This window comes from Hyperolius riggenbachi, chromosome 8 (genome assembly GCF_040937935.1).
Source record: "Hyperolius riggenbachi isolate aHypRig1 chromosome 8, aHypRig1.pri, whole genome shotgun sequence".
Classification (NCBI taxonomy): domain Eukaryota; kingdom Metazoa; phylum Chordata; class Amphibia; order Anura; family Hyperoliidae; genus Hyperolius; species Hyperolius riggenbachi.
In genome coordinates this window covers 81,722,857-81,747,617 of record NC_090653.1, presented here as the reverse complement: position 1 = coordinate 81,747,617, position 24,761 = coordinate 81,722,857, and the positions used below count along the sequence as shown (strand labels likewise).

At 44.9% G+C, this 24,761-nt stretch overlaps 1 protein-coding gene across 2 annotated transcripts in view; it reads left to right on the top strand.

Moving 5' to 3' along the window:
• The window catches only part of LOC137528971 (estrogen-related receptor gamma-like), an 84,653-nt gene that overhangs the window by 44,579 nt on the left and 15,313 nt on the right, over positions 1–24,761 (top strand). For both annotated transcript variants that reach the window (XM_068250799.1, XM_068250798.1), the window contains exons 3-6: positions 6,163–6,279; positions 10,729–10,848; positions 17,463–17,624; positions 22,651–22,920. In XM_068250799.1, the coding sequence (XP_068106900.1) occupies positions 6,163–6,279; positions 10,729–10,848; positions 17,463–17,624; positions 22,651–22,920 (669 nt within the window). The remainder of the gene's footprint in view (positions 1–6,162; positions 6,280–10,728; positions 10,849–17,462; positions 17,625–22,650; positions 22,921–24,761) is intronic.

The following is a 24,761-nucleotide window of genomic DNA, read 5'->3' as shown; positions in this document are numbered from 1 at the left end:
TCAATTGCAGCATGTTTTCAGGGATGCGCAACCCCTCCCCCTTTTTCATAATTTTGCTAGTATGTAACTACCAGGTTAGCTGCTCCCAGCCCGTATTCCTGAGTTTCCTATTTGCATGGTAAGTAATAGTAGTTATGCATATGATTTGCATCTGAATTGAATGCAAAGTGTGCAGATAGCTTATTAGAGGTGCTGCACATGTAAGCTGTTGGTCATTTCAGATGCAGCCTTTGTGGTATGCACTGGCCCTCTCCTAGCTGTCTATTAAGACTGATAAGAAGTCAATCCAACAGTTGAACCCCATACACACGCTCAACAGCGGTCTTTTAAGGCGCGTACACACGCCGTACTTTAGCAAACGACTGGTCAGTCAGACCCTCCCGCTGGGCGGACATTCAGCCGACAGTAGCACGTGTGTAGAAGCTGTCGGCAGACTGATCAGACAGATCCGCTTTGACATCCAAACGACCAGACGTCCAAACGACCGGTCGTTTACAAAAATCCGAAATGTGTACGAGCCTTTAACAGACAAGTTTGGTAGATAGTTGGACAGATAGTTGGTAGGTGTGTATGAACCTTAAGAAATAGTATATTAGTAACAAAGATAAGAGTCTCGTATTGTTTTCCAGTACAAGAAGAGACACACCTACCAACTATCTGTCCAACTACCTGCCAAACTTGTCTGTTAAGCCCCATACAACTTTTGTTGTGAAACAAGTTGAAACAACTGAAAAGAAGTCTTTTGCTATTGTTCAAACAGCTGATAAGAAGTCAATCCAACTGTTGGATTGACTTCTTATCACCTTTTTGAGCAATAGCAAAATACTTTTTTAGTTGTTTCAACTTGTTTCACAACAACAGTGGTTTGACAATTGAGCTGCATAAAAGACTGCTGTTGAGTGTGCGAATGGGGCTTGGTTTGGCAAATAGTTGGACAGATAGTTGGTAGGTGTGTATGAACCTATAAAAAACTTCAGTTGTTATCTATGCAAAAGAGCTTTTCTGAGCTATTAAAGTGAACCTTAGGTGAACTATAAAAAATGAGATTTACTCACCTGGGGCTTCCCTCAGCCCCCAGCAGCCGATCGGTGCCCTCGCAGCCCCGCTCTGACTCTCCAGGACCCGCCGGCGAACACTTCTGGCCGCAATAGCAGCATAGGGGGCAATATACAGGCTGGGAACGCGAAGGATTACTCGCGTTACCATGCCTGTCGGCCGGTGACGGCCAAACCGGAAGTGTTCGCCGGCGGGTCCTGGAGCGTCAGAGCGGGGCTGCGAGGGCACCGATCAGCTGCTGGGGGCTGAGGGAAGCCCCAGGTGAGTAAATCTCATTTTTTATAGTTTACTTAAGGATCACTTTAAGGTGCATACACATGTCCAACTTTACGCCTGTATGTTTACGACTGTATGTCTGAACATCTATTAGTTGGACAAACGACTAGAAGTCGTTTGTACACACGTACAGCTCTAACAGGCGTTTGAACAACAGTTGGTCCAACTGATCCGCCTAGCGGATTGGGCAAACCGGCTGTTATCAGTCACTCGACTGTGCGTACATATGTCCAACTTGTCGTTTATCTTCTGTTTTTTTTATAGCTGAAAAAAGTGGTTTAAAAACATGCAACTGTGACAGTATGATGCAATGTTATAAAGTAAAAGCTACATAACTGAAAATATGAGACTCTTTTCTTTGCTAATGTTCTATTTATTATCCGTACTACACCTACAATTCATTATATCTTTTTTGCTTCAAGAGACTCTGTACTCTAAAAAACCCAACCCTCTAGGGTATACTTACCTCGGGAGGGGGAAACCTCATTGTAGCTGTAAATGTAAATCTGTAACTTTCCCTGACAAGCTTGACAAGGGTGCGCAGGAGTGGGCTATATTTACCTCTCGGTGACCCTGCGCAGGCGCACTAGCGGCTCTTTTGTTCAGGTAAGGTGGAAATAGCCAAGCCCGATCGTATCCGCTCTACTGCGCAGATGTGAGTTCTTTGCACCTGCGCAGTAGAGCGGATACGATTGAGCTCAGCTATTTCCACCTTAACCCTAAAGGAGAGGCGCTAGTGCTCCTGCGCAGGATCACAGTTGGTAAATGTTTACCTTGCCGCTGGGGGCTGCAGCACTGGATTGCCGGCACACTGGAGGACGAGAAAAGCCTCATTAGGATCCAGAGGCTTCCCCTCCCGAGGTAAGTATCTCCCAGAGGGATTTTTTTCATTACAGATTTCAGGCAACAGAACCAAGGTGTATTGATATTTCCAAAGGTGACAAATAGTCTGGTCCCACAAGGAAGTAAACAGCTGATAGGGCTTGCTTGAATTCAAAATAGGTAGGAAACAATGTGTCTGCATTAAGGTGGCCACTAACGATACAATTTGCTGAGCAATCGTTTACAAATGATTCTTTGTCAGAACGATCAGAAATGTTCATTTGTGACCACTAATGGAAAAAAATCTCCTAACCAATCCAATCAGATTAATGAAATTGATCTAATTTTCAGACCAATCCCGTCAGTCTGATCAGATTGGTTAGGAAATTTTAGTCCGTTAGTGGTCCCAAACAAATATTTCCGATTGTCCATACGAATAATTGTTTGTAAACGATCGTTCAGCAAGTTGTATCATTAGTGGCCACCTTTAGAAATAATAGCAGCAAAATCAAGTTTTCCAGACAAGCGTGTCTGAAGCCTCCGCTGTGTACCCACTGCTGCATCTCCGTCCTGTTCATTCATTCAGAGCAATTTCTGCTTTAACCCATTGCTGCTGCACCGCAATTGAGGCCACAGTCACTAATTGAAGTATTGATGTGAGGCTTTGCCAAGTTTCCACAGGGCTGGATGGTGCTCCGTCCTCACACAGAGACCCGGGGAGACATCCGTCAGGCAAAAGAGAGCAGTCAATATTCATTAGTGTGTGTGAGATTTGAGTGGCAGAGCGGCTCTTTACATCTTAACACGGGGCCCCCCAAGGGACGCGCTGCCATTACACACCAGGCTCTGCCTCTCCTCCACTTTCTCTCTGTTTATTCTCATTTGTAATTAAATAAGCTGCAGATACCCCAAAGGAATGAGGGGGGAAGATCTGGGAGGAGAGACATGAACCGAAATATCATGTTCACATCTGTCTTTCTGTCACCACTGAGTTGCATGGGTACAGCGTGGCCACAGCGGAGCCGGGGTGCCAAAGTTACAGTGTGAGCCGACCAAAGACATGAGATGATGGCTGGATAGGCACACTTAAAGAGGAACTGTAGTGAAAATAACACAATGAATAAAATTGCTTATTGTTCACAATATTCATTTATAGATTTAGTCAGTGTTTGCCCATTGTAAAATCTTTCATCTCCCTGATTTACATCCTGAAATGTATCACTGGTGGTGGCATCTTTAGTTCTGCCAGTACGTCTTGTTTGGAGTTTGGCACACCATTAGAGTTATTGGGTGCTTGGTGGTGTGATATAGGCAGTATCACCAAAATCATAAGTTACAATAGTCCATCAGTACACCAGATCAGTGGTAATTGCACATTCTTTATTGTGCTAGGCAACCACACAGGGTCTGGCAATTGTTTCAGGAGCCTCGTAGGGTTTGACATGTAATATGCCACATGCCTTGAAAAAGGGAGACCCTGCGAGGCTCCAGAAACAATTGTCAGACCTTGAGTGGTTGCCAAGCACAATAAAGAATGTGCAGTTACCACTAATCTGGTGTACTGATGGACTATTGTAACTTTAGTCCTGCCAGGTGATCTGTAAGGAATGTTCGTTACTGAGAGTTCTATGCACAGAGGGAGATACTGGTTGCTTGGCAGTTAGAAACAGTTATTATTTCCCACAATGCAAGCAGGTTCACAGACAACAAACTGTCAGGACCATGGTCATGACATCACACTGTGGGAGGGGTTTCACCACAATATCAGCCACACAGACCCCCCTGAGGATCTATTCGAGAAAAGGTGAAGACTTCTTGTAAGAAAGGGGGTATCAGCTACTGATTGGGATGAAGTTCAATCCTTAGTTAAAGTTCCTCTTTAATTCTAGGCCTTCATATTTTTTTATGATATGTATTCTGATAGATTATACATGCATGTCAATGTTTGTAGAAGCAAGACAACCTTAGCCTCGCTGTACTTTGTCATAACAATAATGGTCCTGTGACTGACTGTGTCAGCTGGATAGTAGACTGGTTAAGGGTGTTGCCTTTGATGTAGAATTTAAGCCCTTGACCAGGGTTCAAATACCAGATCAAGCAACTACGTAAGGAGCCTGTGGGTAATGCTCCCTAATGCTCCTGTTCACCCATAAGTGGCTGCAGCTCTAAAAGGTCTTTGAGTCCGCCAGGAGAAAAGCGCAATACAAATGTTACGTGTCTAGTCTTGTCCTTTTCACCAACTTCACAGAATGACAAAAATGTCTCCTGCCACTGACTCTTCTACAATTCTGGCATTTTTCAATTTGCTGCTCCCCCATCTTCCATTACCTAAAGGCATTCTGATCCATACCTAAATAGGGACACTTAAGCCACACCCATGCCACACCTCTAATCACTCCCCACCTCTAACCACGCCCCTGACACACCACTGGTCACGCATACTATGAAGATTCCATAATAAAAAATGTTTTATAATTTAAACCACACTGTTCCTTTTTATCCCGGTCCATTTTACTTCATATTAACAACTGAAAATAAGAAATATATTAATTTAAAGGATGGGAATACAGTTCAATTAAACACATTTTCCAGTAGAAAAATACATATATTTACATCGATCTGTCCATCAGTCCTGAAAGAGGGACAAATGAGGAAGAAAGAGGGACAGTTCCCCACTCGCTATATGTTTGATTTGAAGGAAATTAGCTGAAGGAGGAGCACGGAAGGAGGGACCCAGGTGAGGGGGGGGGATGTCCGACCTCCCTCCCCGCTGCTGCCCCCCTTCCTGGCTGCTACCCCCTCCAGCATGGCAGCCCCCTCCCCACCCACGGCTATGGGGCACAGAAACCTTTTCAAAAACGTAAACTGACTGGAAACGTGATGCAATAAAGGCAGCACAGATCAGTTTTCCGTCCGTTTACGTTCCGGTTTAGAAAACCGGAGCCCGGTCCGTGGATTGCATTCTGCAACCGCATCTAGTGTGGACAACTCCAACTCCACAGCCCTGGAAAAATAAGAATTCCAGTATAATAAGAATTCCAGTATTTGTATAGCACTTTTCTCCTGTTGGAGGCTCTTGCAAGGCAGCCACTAGAGCGCACTCAGTAGGCAGTAGCAGCGTTAGGAGTCTCACCCAAGAACTCCTTACTGAATAGGTGCTGGCTTACTGAATTAGGAAGAGCCGCGTTCTATATCCGAGGCAGAGCCCGTAACCATTACACTATCCAAGTAATGCCTGCCACTTGTGGTGCCTGCTGCATGCTAATAGCTGCTTCCTATGGATGTGTGACGGCGTTGTGCCGTCCGCCCGTCAGCTGCTTCTGTAGGATTCTTGAGCAGTTGCAGGCTGCTGCTGGCATTTGGTACTGTTGGTGAAACAGTTTGAGACATTCCATAGTATACCGTTGCATGTATATCTGACCTGCACATCCGTACATCTGTACATCTATCCGCAGCTTAGTAATTTCGCTACTTGTCAACTACAGACACAAAACACAATTATCGCTAGACATGAAGCCTGCTCCTCAGTTGCAATTTGCATTTGATTTCTGGCAGATCAAAGATTAATGGGGCAGTTACAGCTTGGTAACCTCCAGTCCATCTGTGTACACTAGCCTTAAAGGGCCAACAATCGTGAAAATGGTAAAATATAAAATACATGTATATAAATGTACATTTCTCCCAGGGTAAAATGCACTATAAATTACTTTTTTGCTATGTTGCTGTCACTTGCAGTAGGTACTGAAAATCTGTCAGGTTTTGAACTAGTCCATCTCCTCGTGGGGGATTTTCAGGTATTTGTTTACAAAAGCACTTACTGAATGGCAGCTGTTCAGTCCAACTGCCAAAATAGTGTGCAAGGAAGCTGTTCAGCATCTTTGCATAAATCCTTTCCAGGGCTAACTGAGATTCCCTCATGAGGAGGTGGACTACTCCAAAATATGACCCTGCTTGTTGTCCACCTACTTCTGTGCCTCCTTGTAACTATATGCCAAATGTCTTCCTCAGGTAACATAGAATACAGCTGTCCTGTGGTGAATGACTGTGAAATTACAAAGCGACGGAGGAAATCGTGTCAAGCCTGTCGCTTCCGCAAGTGCCTGAAAGTGGGCATGATGAAGGAAGGTGAGTGGCGGAGAAGCAGCTGGGCCTCCTGAGCGCATATACCTCCTCAGTAAAAGCAAGGTACAGCAGTTGTCCGTGGCAAAAGACTTTTAGGAACCTGAAATGAGAGTAATATGACGGCTGCCATATTCATTTTGTAATAAACTATGCCAGTTGCCTGGCAGCCCTGCTGATGCTCTGCCTCTAAGGCAGGGTTCACAGTGGAGACTTGCTGTGTGCCGTAATTGTAATGCGGAACGCTGCATTGCAATACAAGAGCAATGTGACGTTCACAGAGCCGCTGTTGCGGTGCATTCGGTCAGAGTTTTGTACCCCAATGCATTGCACACAGATACAGTGCATTGTCCACCTGATGCCTGTGTCAACAGTACAGTGGAGCATACTTTTTAATGATTGTATGCTTCACTGTATGCAACGTAACGCATGGATAACGGGCCGCTTTCCCATTGCATTCCTGCTGTCATGGGGAATGCCACGCCCACTGTCAGTTGCCCAGAACAAGCATGCAGATCAGATTTTACTCTGGTTTGACTCCACTGGTTGCATGCTTGTTGCAGGTGTGTAACCTAAAAACAACTAAAGCCTAAGGCTATGGTCACGGTGGGGCATTGTGGTGTGATGAAATGGACGCATTGGAACGTGTAAGTCGGACTTCAATGTTAACCCTATGTGATGTTCACAGTGCGTTCAGTGCAATCTAATGGAGTGTGGCATGCGTTACTGCATAACACGAGCCTTGATAGTAAATAATACTTTTCATTGGCTGCATGCTTCACCGTGAGGTGTTGTCAAAAACCTGAGCGGTTCTTGCTTTTTTCATGATTGCTAACTCAGTAAAGGACCAGCCTTTAAAGCGTTGCTATCATATACATCCGGCATAGCGGGGTCTGAACCCTCTATAACCGTAATTATAGATTGACGGTGTACCTTGAAATGAATCAGAGCACTCAGTATATGATTTTATATTAAAAAAAATTGTATTTGCTTATAATACAGCATATATACAAAATAGGAACAGTTCCAAGTAGTGTTTCCTTCTAACAATCTTCCATCTCATGAAGGCTTTAGAGCTTTACTGTTTTGCTTTACCAATAAAGGCTTGTACAAATGCTTGACTAAAGTCATCTGAGGTGGCTGATGACAACCACCTCAGCTGATAATCAGACGTGTATACTCAGGCTCACAACCCCTGACCTCCAACCCGCAAGCAATCTGCCTGGCAAATCAACTCACCCCCAGCGACGGCTGGTCCCAGTATTTATACCGCTCCCCCACCCATGGTGTGATGCTACCTCATCCCTTCACCTCCCCGCTTACCAACACAGCACATCGTCAGCTACACAGCGTCTGTGCAGCCTGGTCCAGGGATGTCGACCAAGGGGATTGGGTCCCGATCCCCGACAAGGGGCATCCATCATAGGTAGGTGTGTACACACCTTAAGACCACTGCCAGCAAGACTGACCGCAGCCTGTAGCTAACTGGGGAGGAGGGGGGGGGGGGGCAGATTTACCTCACAGGAGCCTATAGGCACAGATGTACTGGCACTTTAGATTTCACCCTCCATGAACCTACAAACCCCCTTCTAAACTGCACCGCAAGTGTGCTGACTGGCTGTCCCAGCTGTAATTGTTTCCTAAGATCCCTTTCCCGTCACAGGTGCCCCTTATTATTAGGTAGCCAGAAGTACCCTCAGTATTAAGTAGCTAGAGGTGCCCTCAAGTATTAGGTAGGTAGCAGAACCTCAGTATTAAGTATCTTGAGGTGCCCCTGACTGAAGGGAGATGTTGTCAGTGGAATATAGAGTAACCCCTCATATATACTCTCATCAGGACTCTGCATAGGGATGGATGTGCTTGGGGAGGGGAGTAAGCCGCCCTTCCATCATCAGGCACCTGTAGGCACGTGCCTACTGTGCCTTATGGTAAATCCAAGCCTGATCCTGCTACAAGAAAAGGCTCATTTCTTCTTCCACTGACTACCAAATTATTCATAAGTTGTATATAGTTGTTGCCTCAGATCCTGACAATAGGGACCAAGTGAACACATGAATTACTTTGTACACACGTGGAACTTTTATTTTACTTTTATTACTGCAAAAGATTGGCTACTCCTTTTTGTTTTGTCACATGTAAATATCAACCAATCAGATGCCTCTATTTTTGGGGGGACTATGCTAGAAAAATGACATCCAGGATGTGGGCAACTTAGACTGTTTCCTCTCATACGAGTTGCAAATGACACCATTATTGTGACTGACGTGGTGGGAGAGCTTATTCTGCTGCTCTGTGAGTCTCTGGAGCATTAGCTTTGATCCAACACTTTAGGCGAGTATTGACGACATTGATTGCTATTTAAGCCACAGCAGAGATTTGGTTGTGGGATACTGGTCAGTGGACTTTCAATGCACTGCAGCATAAATAGACCTTTGGCTGGGGATCTGAAGACATAGGCACATAAAGGATAGTAATCTCCAGCCAAAATCTTCTTTAATTTTAGTAAGGAGGTAGTAAGAGCAGCCTAGAGGTAAAATGATAGTGAGTTTTCTGCCTCTGTCTATAGATACGCTGCTGTTCCTGTTGTAGTAAGATAGCAATCAACTCTGGCAGGCAGCAGCGACTGCAGAGAGGTGGTTGTCTGCAGAAAAATGCACTGACCAGGGGCGTAACTAGACTGAACAGCCCCCCTTCCCCTACAAAAATGGTAGCATGGGGCCTCCTTGGTCCCCGAACTCCATGCAGGTCACGTGATTGGGAGTCGGCGAATGACAGTAGAGTGTTCTGCTGTTAAGCATCATCTGGAAGCAGGAATAAAATTACACATGCTCCTGCACACGGTTTTTGTAAACAAACAGGGAGGTTTTTTTGCTAGTTGGCTGCACTAGCGCTTGGGGCAGTGGCATAGCTAAGGAGCTGTGGGCCCCAATGCAAGTTTTACAATGGGGCCCCCCAAGCACTCTATACATAACAATACGACGCACCAAAACCTGCCAATGGCAACTACAGTGTAAGAGGTGCAAGAAGGGGATGGGGAGCAGTTTAATGATTACTACCATTCAAAGTATCTATCTATAGAAGTGATTATTATGAGCACAGGACTAATAGAGAGCTAATACTGTAGTTGAGGAAGGGTCCCTCAGGGCCCATCTGGCCCAAGGGCCCTGATGTGGTCGCTACCTCTGCACCCCCTATTGCTAAACCCCTGGCTTGGGGAGAGAGAGGAGGAGGGGCCCTCCTGCGATGGCAGAGGTTGCATGGGTGATTGCTACGCCCATGGCACTGACTCCTCATACTACAGACACAAAGGCTGCCTCATAATCTACCACCAAAAATCATCTAACGGTTTTATAAAGAGGGTTAAGTAATAGAGCTGGTCAGCAAGATGCAAATATATTCCAACTTGCATGTACATTTAATGCAAATTGGAAAGGGCCCAATCAAATACACTTCCTGTCGATTTTAGCCCAATGCAGTATGCATAAAATGTGAATGTAAGTCAGAATTATTTGCGTCTCATTGACCCTTAGAGCAACCCTGAAGCGAGAAAAAAAAGTTACATACTCACCTATGGAGAGGGAAGGCTGTGGATCCTATAGAACTTTTGTTCCAGCGTTGTACCCCCATTCAAGCTATTCAACCTGCAGGTCAAATATGTCTCCAGCCCTTCTTGTGTGTCCAAGTTCTTCTGAAAACAACTCCGAGCAGATCCGTACTGCGCACACGTGAGTCTGGGCTCGAGCATACGCAGTACGGAGCCACCCGTCTTTAGAAGCACTCGGGATACGAGTGCTTCCGAAGCCTTCTGAGGACTCCAATTGGTGTGTAATTTGATCAGGGCGGAACGAGGGGACATAATGAGGATTGTGAAGGCTCTATGGCAGTGATCTGCAAACTTGACTCTCCAGCTGTTAAGGAACTACAAGTCCCACAATGCATTGCGGGAGTCTGATAGCCACAGTCATGATTGATAAAGGCAAATGCATTGTGGGACATGTAGTTCCTTAACATCTGGAGAGCCAAGTTTGCAGATCACTGCTCTATGGGATCCACAACCTTCCATCTCCATAGGTAAGTATCTAACACTGAACCCTACCTAGCAGCAGTTGAAATATTTTTTTTTAACCCTGGACAGAGGTCATTTGTTTTCTGTTTTGGGGCCCAAAAAGTATTAGCCTGTATTTATTTATTTTTTGTAAATATGTACATATACACAATGGGCACTGTTGGTTTTTGTAAAAAAAAAAATGTACGTATGCACTGTACTTTCTATAACTATACACTTTCTAGCAAACCAAGTGAAAAAAAATGATGACGTAAACCTACATCTACAGTCCTTCTCCTAAATAGGACTTTCATGGAATCCCATATACTTATTTAGTGTACAGTGGTGGATATAATCACAATGTGATGTGGTGTGGTTTTTAGATTAACAGGTGTCAGTTTTGTCCCCAGGTGTGAGGCTGGACAGAGTGCGAGGAGGGAGGCAGAAATACAGACGTCCAGTGGAAGTTGAAGCCCCAGATCCCTGCAGCTTTCTCAACACCCATCATCTGCTGTCAGGGAAGAAGACAAGTAGGTATTAGGGGATCTGCAGTTAAGTGGCTTAAAGGGGGCACAACAGTGTCGGACTGGGAGGTGGTAAAGCTGAGGAAATGCACTTGCTGGCCAAGCAGAAGTAATCAGGTGTTGCTGCTCACAGTGAAGACTTGCTGCAGGTTTCTATTGGGAGTGGTAACACAGGGTTTCTGCTGCTTGGCCAGCAGGTGGATTTCCTCAGTTTTTCCACCTCCCAGTCCAACACTGGGGCACAATGTGGGTTATACAGCCAAGCATGGTGTGTTTGGATTTCAAAATGGTGGTTCCTGTTCTCAATCTGTGATGTTATTTTCGTCCGATTTCAGCTATAATTGTCCATTGCTCACCCAACCCTAACCTTCCCTTAAGGAGGATTTCAGGAACCTTTAAAAAATGATCCCCTTAGTTATATCAGTGACAACTATTATTGTTGATTTATAAAGCGCTAACATATTCCATGGCGCTGAATCGCAATTAATCTTTGAGTATGTTTTCCCCTCACTTATACTATGCATTCTCAGATTGCCAGAAACAGTATTTCTGCTTTTGAAAATACTGTTATTCTGGAATGCAATAGTATAATTGGACTTTTTTTTTTTTTTACACATTTTCTGCTGTTTTAAGACTGATAAGTTGTTTCTCAGAGGCATCCTTTTGCATTTAAATCTAACTATTTTCTCCTTCCAGCTTAAGTACAAATAATTTGTTTTCCTGTTTTCTCCAGACTCATTACGATAGGTGAGCCTCGCCAAATGGCTGGCAAGTACTTAAAACTCGGTCAGCTGCTAACTTTAGAAGGAAAAATATTTTTTAAAGGAATAATTACAAATGTTGTCTTACTTAATTCCCATTGAAACTACACTTTAGTTCTCCTTCCCCTTTCCTTCCTTGTACCCAAATTTAGCATCTCCTTGTGATATCACATTTTATCCATTGCCTTAATAAAAAGCCCTGCTGGCTGAAGACCAGCCCCCTCAACCTCCCTCCCCCCCAATAAATAAAGCTACCTTTTCCCCTACTTCTTCTAATGAACACCTAACCAACACTCACATTTTGTTGTTTTTGGAATATGTGAAGAGAAGAACCGAGAGCCAAAATATAGTGTAGTAGGTTGTGATAATGGGAAAATAAAGCAGAGTACAAAATTATACTCACAAACATGGGTTACCTCCAGGTAACCACTATATAAGCAGGTGAGGAGATTAGCCTGTCCTCACTCAGGATTAAGAAGTCGCTCTCTGTAGACAGGAAAAAGATGGGGTATCCCCCTCCACCAAGGGTGGATATTCAATATGACAAGGACAGAGGCGCCAAAAAAATAAAACCAATACTTAAAAGGTTTAAAAATTGCTGTGGAGGCAGTGGTGGACTTACCTCCAGCAAGTAGACACAACAAACTGTGTGTTTAGAACAAGTTAGATTTATTGGTACACTCCGGGGGGCGGTCGCAACGCGTTTCGCAGGCAAAGCCCGCTTCCTCAGGCAATAATGAACGGAGTACACAACTGTGAACAAGAGGCATAGTTGGCATATATTCCCAGACATATACATAGATAAATATAATAAACAGAGCAGTTGAAATATGTACAAAGTAGGTAGAACAAATACATGGTGTCATCAGTGTAGCGCAGCAAATGTGGGGTGGGCTGAAATGGACACATATGTATACATATACATATATATATATATATATATACACACACACATATATACACACATACCCACGTGCGCAACCGCACATGCTAGTATATATGGTGCTCAATGCTGGTATGGGTAGGGGAGTGGGGTATACTGTGAATGGTTAGGAGGTGGAGGGTATAGGGGGACTAACCGATTTTTAAGTGTGTGGGGATGTGTTTCGTTTTTTTGGGAGTAGGGATTGGATAGTATATAGGGGTTTCTAGGGGAAATGTCGGGGTTAGTAGTCCCATGTAGTTTAAAAGGGAGATGCGGGGACAAATAATGGTGAACAGCGTTTTTATTTCATTTTTTAAAACGCTGTTCACCATTATTTGTCCCCGCATCTAGAGTTGAGCTGAAATTTTCGTAATTTCGCATTACTATAATTACGCATGCGAAATTTGCGATTACGATGCGAAATTAGCGTAGCGAAATTGCCATTAAAATCGTAATTGAAAATACCGTAAGCGTAATTTTCAATGCGAAATTTCGCGTTTCGTTCATGCCGTAATTTCGCATTAAACGCTACCGTAATTTCGCGTTAAACCGTAACGCTCCGTATAATCTAAAAAAGCCGCCGACTTTAAGGGTTAATAGCAAAGCCCCCTTAAATGCTAAGAGCCTCAAATTTGGAGAATATATTAAGGAGATCAGGAGGAATAAGAGGAAAATTTTTTTTTTCAAAAAGACCTTATAGTTTTTGAGAAAATCGATGTTAAAGTTTCAAAGGAAAAATGTAAACATTTAAAAACCCGCCGACTTTAACGGTTAATAGCAAAGCCTGCTTAAAGTTTAGGAACACCAAATTCCCAGGGTATATTAAGGGGATCAGTGGGAATAAGAGGAAAAAATTTTTTTTCAAAAAGACCTTATAGTTTTTGAGAAAATCGATTTTTAAGTTTCAAGGGCGAAAATGTCTTTTAAATTCGGAAAATGTCAGTTTTTTTTGCACAGGTAACAATAGTGTATTATTTTCATAGATTCCCCCAAGTGGGAAGAGTTTTACTTACTTCGTTCTGAGTGTGGGAAATATAAAAAAAAAAACGACGTGGGGTCCCCCCTCCCAGACCTCTTTAACCCCTTGTCCCCCATGCAGGCTGGGATAGCCAGAATGCGGAGCACCGGCCGCGTGGGGCTCCGCACCCTGACTATACCAGCCCGCATGGTCCATGGATTGGGGGGGTCTCGGAAGGGGAGGGGCAGCCAAGCTTTCCCCTCCCCCTCCGAGCCCTTGTCCAATCCAAGGACAAGGGGCTCTTCTCCACCTCCGATGGGCGGTGGAGGTGGAGGCCGCGATTTCCTGGGGGGGAGGTTCATGGTGGAATCTGGGAGTCCCCTTTAAAAAGGGGTCCCCCAGATGCCCACCCCCCCTCCCAGGAGAAATGAGTATAGAGGTACTTGTACCCCTTACCCATTTCCTTTAAGAGTTAAAAGTAAATAAACACACAGACACTTAGAAAAAGTATTTTAACTGAACAAAAAACATAACCACGAAAAAAGTCCTTTAATATTCTTAATTAACCATTAATACTTACCTGTCCCTTTAAAAGCCAGTTCCCACGCAATATCCTCGGAAATATACTAAACAGTTACAATATAACAAAGTTATTACAATGTAACAACTTTGTTACATTGTAACTACGCCGCACCCGACGCCACTCGCCGCTCAGCCGCCGCACCCGCACGCACCCGACAGAGCTCTGAGCTATATAGCTCAGAGCTCCCTAAGCATCTTTGTATTTGGGCTCCAAGGAGCCCCATTGGTCCTTAGCAGACCAATGGGGTTCCTTTAAATCAGAAGGAACCCCATTGGTCTGCTAAGGACCAATGGGGCTCCTTGGAGCCCAAATACAAAGATGCTAAGAGAGCTCTGAGCTATATAGCTCAGAGCTCTGTCGGGTGCGTGCGGGACGCTAAGTCCCCGCCGCCTCCCGCTGTCCACCCCGCCTCTCCCACATGTCACCCACATGTCACTCACATGTGGGTGACATGTGGGTGACAGATGTGGGCGGGGTGGACAGCGGGAGCCGGCGGGGACTTAGCGTCCCGCACGCACCCGACAGAGCTCTGAGCTATATAGCTCAGAGCTCTCTTAGCATCTTTGTATTTGGGCTCCAAGGAGCCCCATTGGTCCTTAGCAGACCAATGGGGTTCCTTCTGATTTAAAGGAACCCCATTGGTCTGCTAAGGACCAATGGGGCTCCTTGGAGCCCAAATACAAAGATGCTTAGGGAGCTCTGAGCTATATAGCTCAGAGCTCTGTCGGGTGCGTGCGGGTGCGGCGGCTGAGCGGCGAGTGACGTCGGGTGCGCGTAGTTACAATGTAACAAAGTTGTTACATTGTAATAACTTTGTTATATTGTAACTGTTTAGTATATTTCCGAGGATATTGCGTGGGAACTGGCTTTTAAAGGGACAGGTAAGTATTAATGGTTAATTAAGAATATTAAAGGACTTTTTTCGTGGTTATGTTTTTTGTTCAATTAAAATACTTTTTCTAAGTGTCTGTGTGTTTATTTACTTTTAACTCTTAAAGGAAATGGGTAAGGGGTACAAGTACCTCTATACTCATTTCTCCTGGGAGGGGGGGTGGGCATCTGGGGGACCCCTTTTTAAAGGGGACTCCCAGATTCCACCATGAACCTCCCCCCCAGGAAATCGCGGCCTCCACCTCCACCGCCCATCGGAGGTGGAGAAGAGCCCCTTGTCCTTGGATTGGACAAGGGCTCGGAGGGGGAGGGGAAAGCTTGGCTGCCCCTCCCCTTCCGAGACCCCCCCAATCCATGGACCATGCGGGCTGGTATAGTCAGGGTGCGGAGCCCCACGCGGCCGGTGCTCCGCATTCTGGCTATCCCAGCCTGCATGGGGGACAAGGGGTTAAAGAGGTCTGGGAGGGGGGACCCCACGTCGTTTTTTTTTTATATTTCCCACACTCAGAACGAAGTAAGTAAAACTCTTCCCACTTGGGGGAATCTATGAAAATAATACACTATTGTTACCTGTGCAAAAAAACTGACATTTTCCGAATTTAAAAGACATTTTCGCCCTTGAAACTTAAAAATCGATTTTCTCAAAAACTATAAGGTCTTTTTGAAAAAAAATTTTTCTTCTTATTCCTCCTGATCTCCTTAATATACCCTGAGAATTTGGTGTTCCTAAACTTTAAGCAGGCTTTGCTATTAACCGTTAAAGTCGGCGGGTTTTTAAATGTTTACATTTTTCCTTTGAAACTTTAACATCGATTTTCTCAAAAACTATAAGGTCTTTTTGAAAAAAAATTTTTTCCTCTTATTCCTCCTGATCTCCTTAATATATTCTCCAAATTTGAGGCTCTTAGCATTTAAGGGGGCTTTGCTATTAACCCTTAAAGTCGGCGGCTTTTTTATACTATACGGAGCGTTACGGTTTAACGCGAAATTACGGTAGCGTTTAATGCGAAATTACGGCATGAACCCACTGTAATGCTAAAATGACGCGAAAATTACGCTTACGCGAAATTTCGCGAAATCCTTCTTTATTACGATTATGTACTTACGGCCATAATCGTAATTACACTAATTACGCGAAATTTCGCGAAATCGTAATTAGGTCATTACGCTCATCTCTACCCGCATCTCCCTTTTAAACTACATGGGACTACTAACCCCGACATTTCCCCTAGAAACCCCTATATACTATCCAATCCCTACTCCCAAAAAAACGAAACACATCCCCACACACTTAAAAATCGGTTAGTCCCCCTATACCCTCCACCTCCTAACCATTCACAGTATACCCCACTCCCCTACCCATACCAGCATTGAGCACCATATATACTAGCATGTGCGGTTGCGCACGTGGGTATGTGTGTATATATATGTGTGTGTGTATATATATATATATGTATATGTATACATATGTGTCCATTTCAGCCCACCCCACATTTGCTGCGCTACACTGATGACACCATGTATTTGTTCTACCTACTTTGTACATATTTCAACTGCTCTGTTTATTATATTTATCTATGTATATGTCTGGGAATATATGCCAACTATGCCTCTTGTTCACAGTTGTGTACTCCGTTCATTATTGCCTGAGGAAGCGGGCTTTGCCTGCGAAACGCGTTGCGACCGCCCCCCGGAGTGTACCAATAAATCTAACTTGTTCTAAACACACAGTTTGTTGTGTCTACTTGCTGGAGGTAAGTCCACCACTGCCTCCACAGCAATTTTTAAACCTTTTAAGTATTGGTTTTATTCTTTTGGCGCCTCTGTCCTTGTCATTTTGTTGTTTTTGTCCGTCCCTTCACTTTCAGAGCTGGTGCCCAGTCCACCACCTCTCTGCCATATTTCTTATCAGGTGCCCAACCGCAAGGTGCTCTAACCACCACCTCCGCTGAAACCCTTCCCTTGATCATAGGCTAAAAAAGTGCATGTCTCATATCATTCAGAGAACAGTAGATAAAAAGTGCAATGCTAGTCTGCTGCTTCTAAAGCCAACAAGAGAAGTCTTGCCTGTATGAAAAGAGACACAGATGTAACGGAGATATCATTTTGCCCAGCACTGAAAGTGGGCTCCCTGATGGTGCGAGCTTAGGGTGTCCCCTGATGCCCAAGGCTGGAAGAGTGTATAGAGCTTATAGGATTAATCTACTCAAGAAGTCAGTGGAGCATAAGCACAACACTGATAGTGAGCTACAGCATCTGTTAGCACGGACCCTGCTATGTCTTCATTCCTTCCCTAAGCAGCTCCATGAACTCCCATCCGAGAGTGCTGAAGCCAGGACTGCAGCAGGTCATTTAAGACACAAGTGCTGGAAGCCCTCAGGGATGTCATATTGGGAACTCTACTGAAGCAAATATGGACTGATGAGTACAATTCACTGTTATGCATAAATAATGGAAACATACTCCTTCTATAATTTCCCTTTTCTCTTTGGTGTTTTGCAGCAAACAAAGTGGTGTCCCATTTGGTTTTGGTTGAACCTGGAGAGATCTTTGCCAGTCCGGACCTCAGTCTACCAGACAGTGACCTGCGCACACTAACCACCCTTTGTGAACTTATTAACCGTGAACTGCTCATCACCATTGGCTGGGCCAAGCATGTGCCAGGTAAGCAGTGTCATTCTGCATGTGGTCTAATTATCAGCTCTAGAGATAGTCACTGAGATGCTAATCATTTCACGTTGGTGCAAATTTTATGTTAGTATTAGGCAAATTTATGCAACTTGGTGTTGGAGCAATACAATGTAAGCGCTGTAGTTGATTACTGACTGGTCCAATTCTAAGCTGCATACCAATGCATACAATTTGCATCAAATCAAAATTATTAGTATCCTACTATCCATTCTCTCTACTAAGAACTCTCTACTTAAAGGGAGTCTGCGGAGTCTGTTGGTTTTTAAAACAATATTGTTGTTCCTCTTAAAACTGAATTCTAGGTTCAATTCAAGCAGTCCTGGATTACCACCCACCCCCGCTATCTGCTGGCTGCTATTTCAGATTTAATAGGATTTTTCAGATGTTTACATGCTAGAGTTGTGGTCATGTGACCTTTGGGGTCGCAAGCCTCTCTACACAGGCCTGATTATTGGCTGAGGTGGTCGTTATCGGCCACCTCAGCCAACTTTAGTCAAGCATGTGTACGGGGCTTATGTCTGGGCTGCTGATGTCTCATTTTTAAATTGTGAATAAAGTCAGTGATCAGCTTGTATTTTATCACAGGGGTAAAAGAAAAGTAGTGCATGCCCATTGTATTATTCATAAGGGACAAATGTAAAACTATTTTAAGGAGTCATAACATGTCTGCCTGGTACCCTTACCCCTTTAAAAGCAATCTTAAGCAAATCCAGGAAATGGAAATAGAAAATATGATTGAAAGCAAAATTATCAGAGGATACCCAAAGTGCTAAAAAAGTTCAGTAGCTACAAAAGCTGAACTGAAAGCAGAATTCCTAAGCATCCCTACTGGCCAGTGAGGTGACCAGCAGGGAGGTTTGAGGTCAAACATCGGAGACTTCCTCCTGACAGTGGGGACCTTCCTCCTGTTACTCTTAAAGCAGATCTGAGATGAAAAACTAACTATAACAAGTAACTTGTCTATATATCTTATCTAAAGTTTATATCGTTTAAACCAGTGATTCCCAACCGCTGTGCCGCGGCACACTAGTGTGCCGCGGCACACTAGTGTGCCGCGGCATGGTGCCAGGTGTGCCGTCCAGTACGCTGGAGGGGGGAAGCAGCGCTAGAAGGAGGGGCAGTGGAGGCAGCGGTGGGGAGGGGGGAAATATCCCCCCCCCTCCCTCACCTGGGACCCCTCCTTCTGCCTCTCTCCCCCTCCATTTAGCGGTGGCAAGTGCAGGGCGGCTCGGCGGCGGGGAGACATGCGCAGACTTACCACTTCTGCGTTCCAAGCGCCGGCAGCGTCATGTCGTCAGATCTCCGCCTTCAATGCCGCCCACTGTGCTTCCTGATTAGCGGAAGAGCAGTGGGCGGCATTGAAGGCGGAGATCTGACGACATGACGCTGCCGGCGCTTGGAACGCAGAAGTGGTAAGTCTGCGCATGTCTCCCCGCCGCCGAGCCGCCCTGCACTTGCCACCGCTAAATGGAGGGGGAGAGAGGCAGGAGGAGGGGTCCCAGGTGAGGGAGGGGGGGGGGGATATTTCCCCCCTCCCCACCGCTGCCTCCACTGCCCCTCCTTCTAGCGCTGCTTCCCCCCCTCCTGGGCATCTATACTGGGGGGGAACTGTACTAGCTGTACTGGGGGCAACTAAACTAGCTGTACTGGGGGCAACTAAACTAGCTTTACTGGGGGCAACTAAACTAGCTTTACTGGGGGCAACTAAACTAGCTATACTGGGGGCAACTAAACTAGCTACACTGGGGGCAACTATACTGGGCACTACCTACCTATGCTAGCTATGCTGGGCACTATGCTAGGTATGCTGGGCACTATACTAGCTATACTGGGTACCATACTAGCTATCTGGGCACTATACTAGCTATACTGGGCACTTTACTGGCTATACTGGGGCACTACCTACCTATACTGGGGCACTACCTATCCATACTGGGACTATACTAGCTATACTGGGGCACTATACTAGCTATACTGGGGCACTATACTGGGGTAACTATACTAACCATACTGGGGCAACTAAACTCCCTATACTGGGGCAACTATGCTAGCTATGCAGCCGCACCCCAGCCCCCCCCCCCCCCATAGCCTGCTACACACGGCACTGTCCACTAGGTCGCGCAAACACCCGCGCGCCCCCCGCCGTTCCCCGGAGAAAAATATGGTCAGAAAGTGTTCCCCGGGCCGGAAAAGGTTGGGAATCACTGGTTTAAACAGCATATCTAGCTGCACACCACTTCAAACGTTTATGATTATTTATTCCTGTGATACAATGAGGGCAGCCATGTTCTGTTTGTCAAATTGTCACTGGCTGAGGGCTGGAGATGCTATCAGCTTGCCTGTGTGTAAATTCAGTCCCCTCTGCCTCTGAAATGAATGGCTAGTAACCTCCTCCTTCTGCCTAGACTGAGCTCCCATAAGTCCTTTCTACAGTGCCAAGGCACAAAAGGAACTGTGGGGGAGGCTTGTTTAGTTTATAGGGAATTGGAGTATTAAAACAAAACAAGCAAAGTATTTGGCTTGAGGAATGCCCTGTAAACTATATGAAAGGAACACAATTATGCAATGAGTAACAGTTTATCTCGGATCCACTTTAACAACAGTACTAATTTGCATATAAATCTTCAGGGTTTGTTTCTACAAGTAAAATATAATCATTCTGCTATGCAGTTTTCTCTCACTTCAAGCTCTGATAATATACAATAGTGCTATATACTCAGTTCTCATTAGTCATAATTACATCCAGGTAACTTTAGTGGTGGTGATAAGATGTAACATGCGAATAATTCTGAACTATATCAGTGAATGAGAGACAGTTCTTTCCCTCGGCTTGTTATAAATCAGACAGAAAGAGACAGAATTAAGAATGAACGGAAACTCGTACAGAGTTTGGAGGCTACAAATCATTTGGAGCCATAAAATCAGACTGGCTTCTATCATCAGGCTAGATTGAGTTTTCCTGCACTATACCTTCCTCACACGCCAGGTTAACGAGACATTGCATGGCGGGCAATAGCTATGCTTGAGGTCGGATCCCGCGCTATCACCCGCCTGCATCTATTGAGTGCCTCAGAGAAGGACACAGATTATCATCTCCCAATTAATAGTATTCAGGGTCTCTTCAGCATGGGTGACACGGCGAGGCCCTCTCCTCCTGTGATAGCGATCTTCAATATTTCCCAATTAAACGCAACACTCAATATATAAAGAAACAATTGTGTGGCCATGGTGTGAAAGAGGCAGGTAATGGAGGCTGACACTACAAAGAACAGCTAATTGAAAAGAAAGGAAGAGCGTGACAGGCCAAGGGAGGGTCAGACTGATTTCCTCAGCAAAATCCAACGCCGCTGAGGTAAAGGTTATTGGAGAAGGTGGAATCTGCTGCACAAGCTCACATTTTTTGCCTTGCTGCATAAAACTATAAGGGCAGAGCAGCAGCTAAGGGGTTAATGTTGCTCACAGGTTTAGAGTCCTGGGCTGATTGTCGCAATCTCCCCTGAGCTGGTATAGTCTACTCTTGGCTGGTTGGTTGGGTTTATGTGTACATTCCATACAAGTACTGAAGAAATCATTGATTTACACCAGTTAACAGTGGCGTAGCAATAGGGGTTGCAGAGGTAGCGACTGCATCAGGGCCCTTGGGCCAGAGGGGCCCCGAAGGGTTTACCCTCTATCACAGTATGAGCTCTCTATTGGTCCTGTGCTTTTAATAATCACTTCTATAGATGCTTTGAATAGTAGTAATCCTTAACACACTGTTCCCCATCCTCTTCTTGCACCTCCTACATTGTCCTTGGCAGGTTTTGGTGCTACATATATCAATTGTTATGTATAGAGTGCTTGGGGGGCCCCATTGTAAAACATGAACCGGGGCCCATAGCTCCTTAGTTATGCCACTGCCAGTTAAGCCCTCATATATGACAGTCTAGGGCACAGATGTCAAACACAAGGCCCGTGGGCCAAATGTGGCTCTCCTTGCCATTTTATCTGGCCCCCAAGTGCTTCAAATGTGCATCGTTGTAGAAGAACAATAATACAACAGTACACTGTCTTCCCATCAGTTTGAGCCTGGATGCAGCAACAACCCACAGGACCCTACACATCTTTTCCCCCCAGCACCCTCTACCCACATAGCAGCGTGGCAGAGTAGCGTAATATTTTCCTGCTCCACTGCTGCGTCATCTCTATTCTGTTCTTCATGCATGCTCTATACTTCCTTACTGTCAGCTCCCATTCAGAGCCAGAGGTATGCAGGATAGAGAGCTTGTGTCCCAACCAAAGCAGCAACGGAGAAGGTAAATATTAAAGGACAACTGTAGTGAGAGGTATACGGAGGCTGCCATATTTATTTCCATTTAAGTAATACCCGTTGCCTGGTCATCCTGCTGATCCTCTGCCTCTAATACTTTTGGCCATAGACCTTGAACAAGCATGAAGCAGATCATGTGTTACTGGCATTATTGTCCGATCTGACAAGATTGGCTGCATGCTTGTTGCTGGTGTTATTCAGTCAATATTGCAGCCAAATAGATCAGCAGGGCTGCCAGGCAAACTAGTATTATTTAAAAGGAATTAAATATGGCAGCCTCCACACTCCTCTTGCTTCATTTGTTTAATCTGCTCCACAGCACTACTTTGCAGAAATGGAAGGAGTGCACCCCCAGCTGCAAGCAGCATCTACTGAGATCTTTTTTTCAGAATATCAATCCTAGGTTTACTGTCACTGTGGCTGCCTGCATGAAACTGAAAACAAACTAATGCTAATTTACTAAGTTTTCAGCATCTCCATTATGTTTCAACAGGATCAATATTTACCACACCAGCTGGCAATTTTAAACAAAATTAAAAGCAGGTTTGCTGGGCCATTGATGATATCTTCACTGGAAATGCTTGTGGAGATCTCTATAGATGCCACATGTGACTAACAGTATCTAGTTATGGCTATTTATTTTATTAGTGCAGGTAATACCTTAACCTCTTCCATGTTCTCCCTTATAAGGTTTTTCCATGCTTTCGCTGGTGGATCAGATGGCTCTTCTGCAGAGTGCATGGATGGAGGTGTTGGTCCTGGGCATCGTCTATCGCTCTCTACAGATGAATGATGAGTTGGCCGTGGCTGAGAACTTTTTGCTGAGTAGGGAAGAATGCCGGAGCTCAGGCCTTTTAAACCTCCATTCTGTCCTTCTCCAGCTGGTCAGGAAATATCGGAAGACGAAGCTGGACAAAGAAGAATTTGTGACACTAAAAGCCATGGCTCTCGCCAACTCAGGTATCCAAAAAGTCATTGTCCATTACTGTATTCGCTCTTATCGAGTCTCTCCTTTGGTAGACGAAAGGTTGTTTGCTAGTGTCGAGGATAGTGGAACCCCATACAAAGGTTGGAATGATGTTTGGCTCTAAAGTCATATCAGCCGTTGAAACTGAGATAAAGATTATTATTGCAGTGGCACAAAGCCCCTGGAGCACCATGGGACACTAAAATAGGAACTATGTTGAAATATGAAAGGGAAGGTAATAACCAAAAGTTTCTCATATATTTCAGAATAGAAGTTTTTTGCATGCCCCTCGCACACCTGCAGCAGGATATTAGATTGATACAGGTCTGCCACTTTGTGATCTCAATGATGAAAGGAAGATCCCACTTCTTACAGGACTTTACACATCTACATAACCCAACCCAACAAAGCCCCATAATAAATACTAGCACAATCAGCCGTAGATTAAAGCCTATGTTGCCCAGCGGGGATTGGCACCTGATCCTTCAGGCAATATTACAGGTCTGAGGCTGTACAGACGCATCGCTAGCCTGCAGGCTAGCGTTGTGATTTGTTCCTATGTGGTCGGTGGAGTGTTGCAGGAGTGACATCAAACGGTGGGTGAGGTTTTACGCTTTCGCTCCTTCTCAAGTATCACTTGACTAACCTTATAAGACAATCCCTATAACAAAATTCCACTTACTTAGGCCTCACCCTAACCTTCCCCCTTAACGTTGACCCTTTCCTGGCTTTCTTTAATCTCTGCCTTTAAGGGAAACCTGAACTGAGAGGGATATGGAGGCAGCCATATTTAATTTCTGTTTAACAATACCGATTGCCTGGCTGTCTTAGGCATAGACCCTAAATAAGCATAGTAATCAGATTTTTCTGACTGAAGTCTGACTGGATTAGCCGCATGCTTGTTTCAGGTGTGTGATTTAGATACTACTGCAGCCAAAGAGACCAGCAGAATCCCAGGCAACTGGTACTGTTTAAAAGGGATTAAATATGGCAGCCTCCATATGCCTGTCAGCTTTGGTGAGAAGGACATAGACCAGAGCGAGACAAACATTTAAGAGAGAACTAGAGGGCTATCACATGAGCAGCCTGAGGCCAGGAAGTAATCCGCTATCTTATCTGTCCAGACCTCCATCAGTGCTTCATCGTTTATCACTACAGAAGTGAAGTGATTGTAAGCATTGTTATCTGCATCCACTGGCCTCTGCAGCATATTCCGTTTGGTGTTACTAAAGCCAGTGAATACAGATAATAATGACAGCCAACATCTGTTATGAAGAGGGATGTGAAGCATTTTGCAAGGTCCCAGCATCCTTCTTTACAAGCATACAGCAGGGGCATGGGCCTTAGCTTATACCTGGCTCTGTCAGAATCACCAGAGCCGTTTTATTTTCTGTAATCATGCTGTTACAACTATAGTCAACTGTAGCCAGGAAAGAAATGGGGTGCGGCGGAGGATAGTGCCTGCAGCAGCACGGTGCTGCGAGCTGCAGGTTGCCTGCAGATATTCTAGTTTCTCAATTTGTGCCTGTCTCCAGACACTGCAACGCCGGCCCTGGTCTGAGGGGGCTTCTGGGCACTGGTTATCCACCCTAAACTTGCCTATGCAGGTTACATCTGCTACTCAAACTGTTCAGACATAATTCAGAGTTAGGTAGTGCATTTATAGAGAGGCAACCACCAGCTCAAATGTCAGGAGTGTATATTAACCAAAAGAAAATGGAGCGCGCCATAGTACATTCAACGTGGAGGAGATTTTATTGGCAATAAAAAATGGTACTCACAAACATAGGTTGTAAAAATCGCATCTCAGCGGACTGCCAGCCGCTTGCCTCTG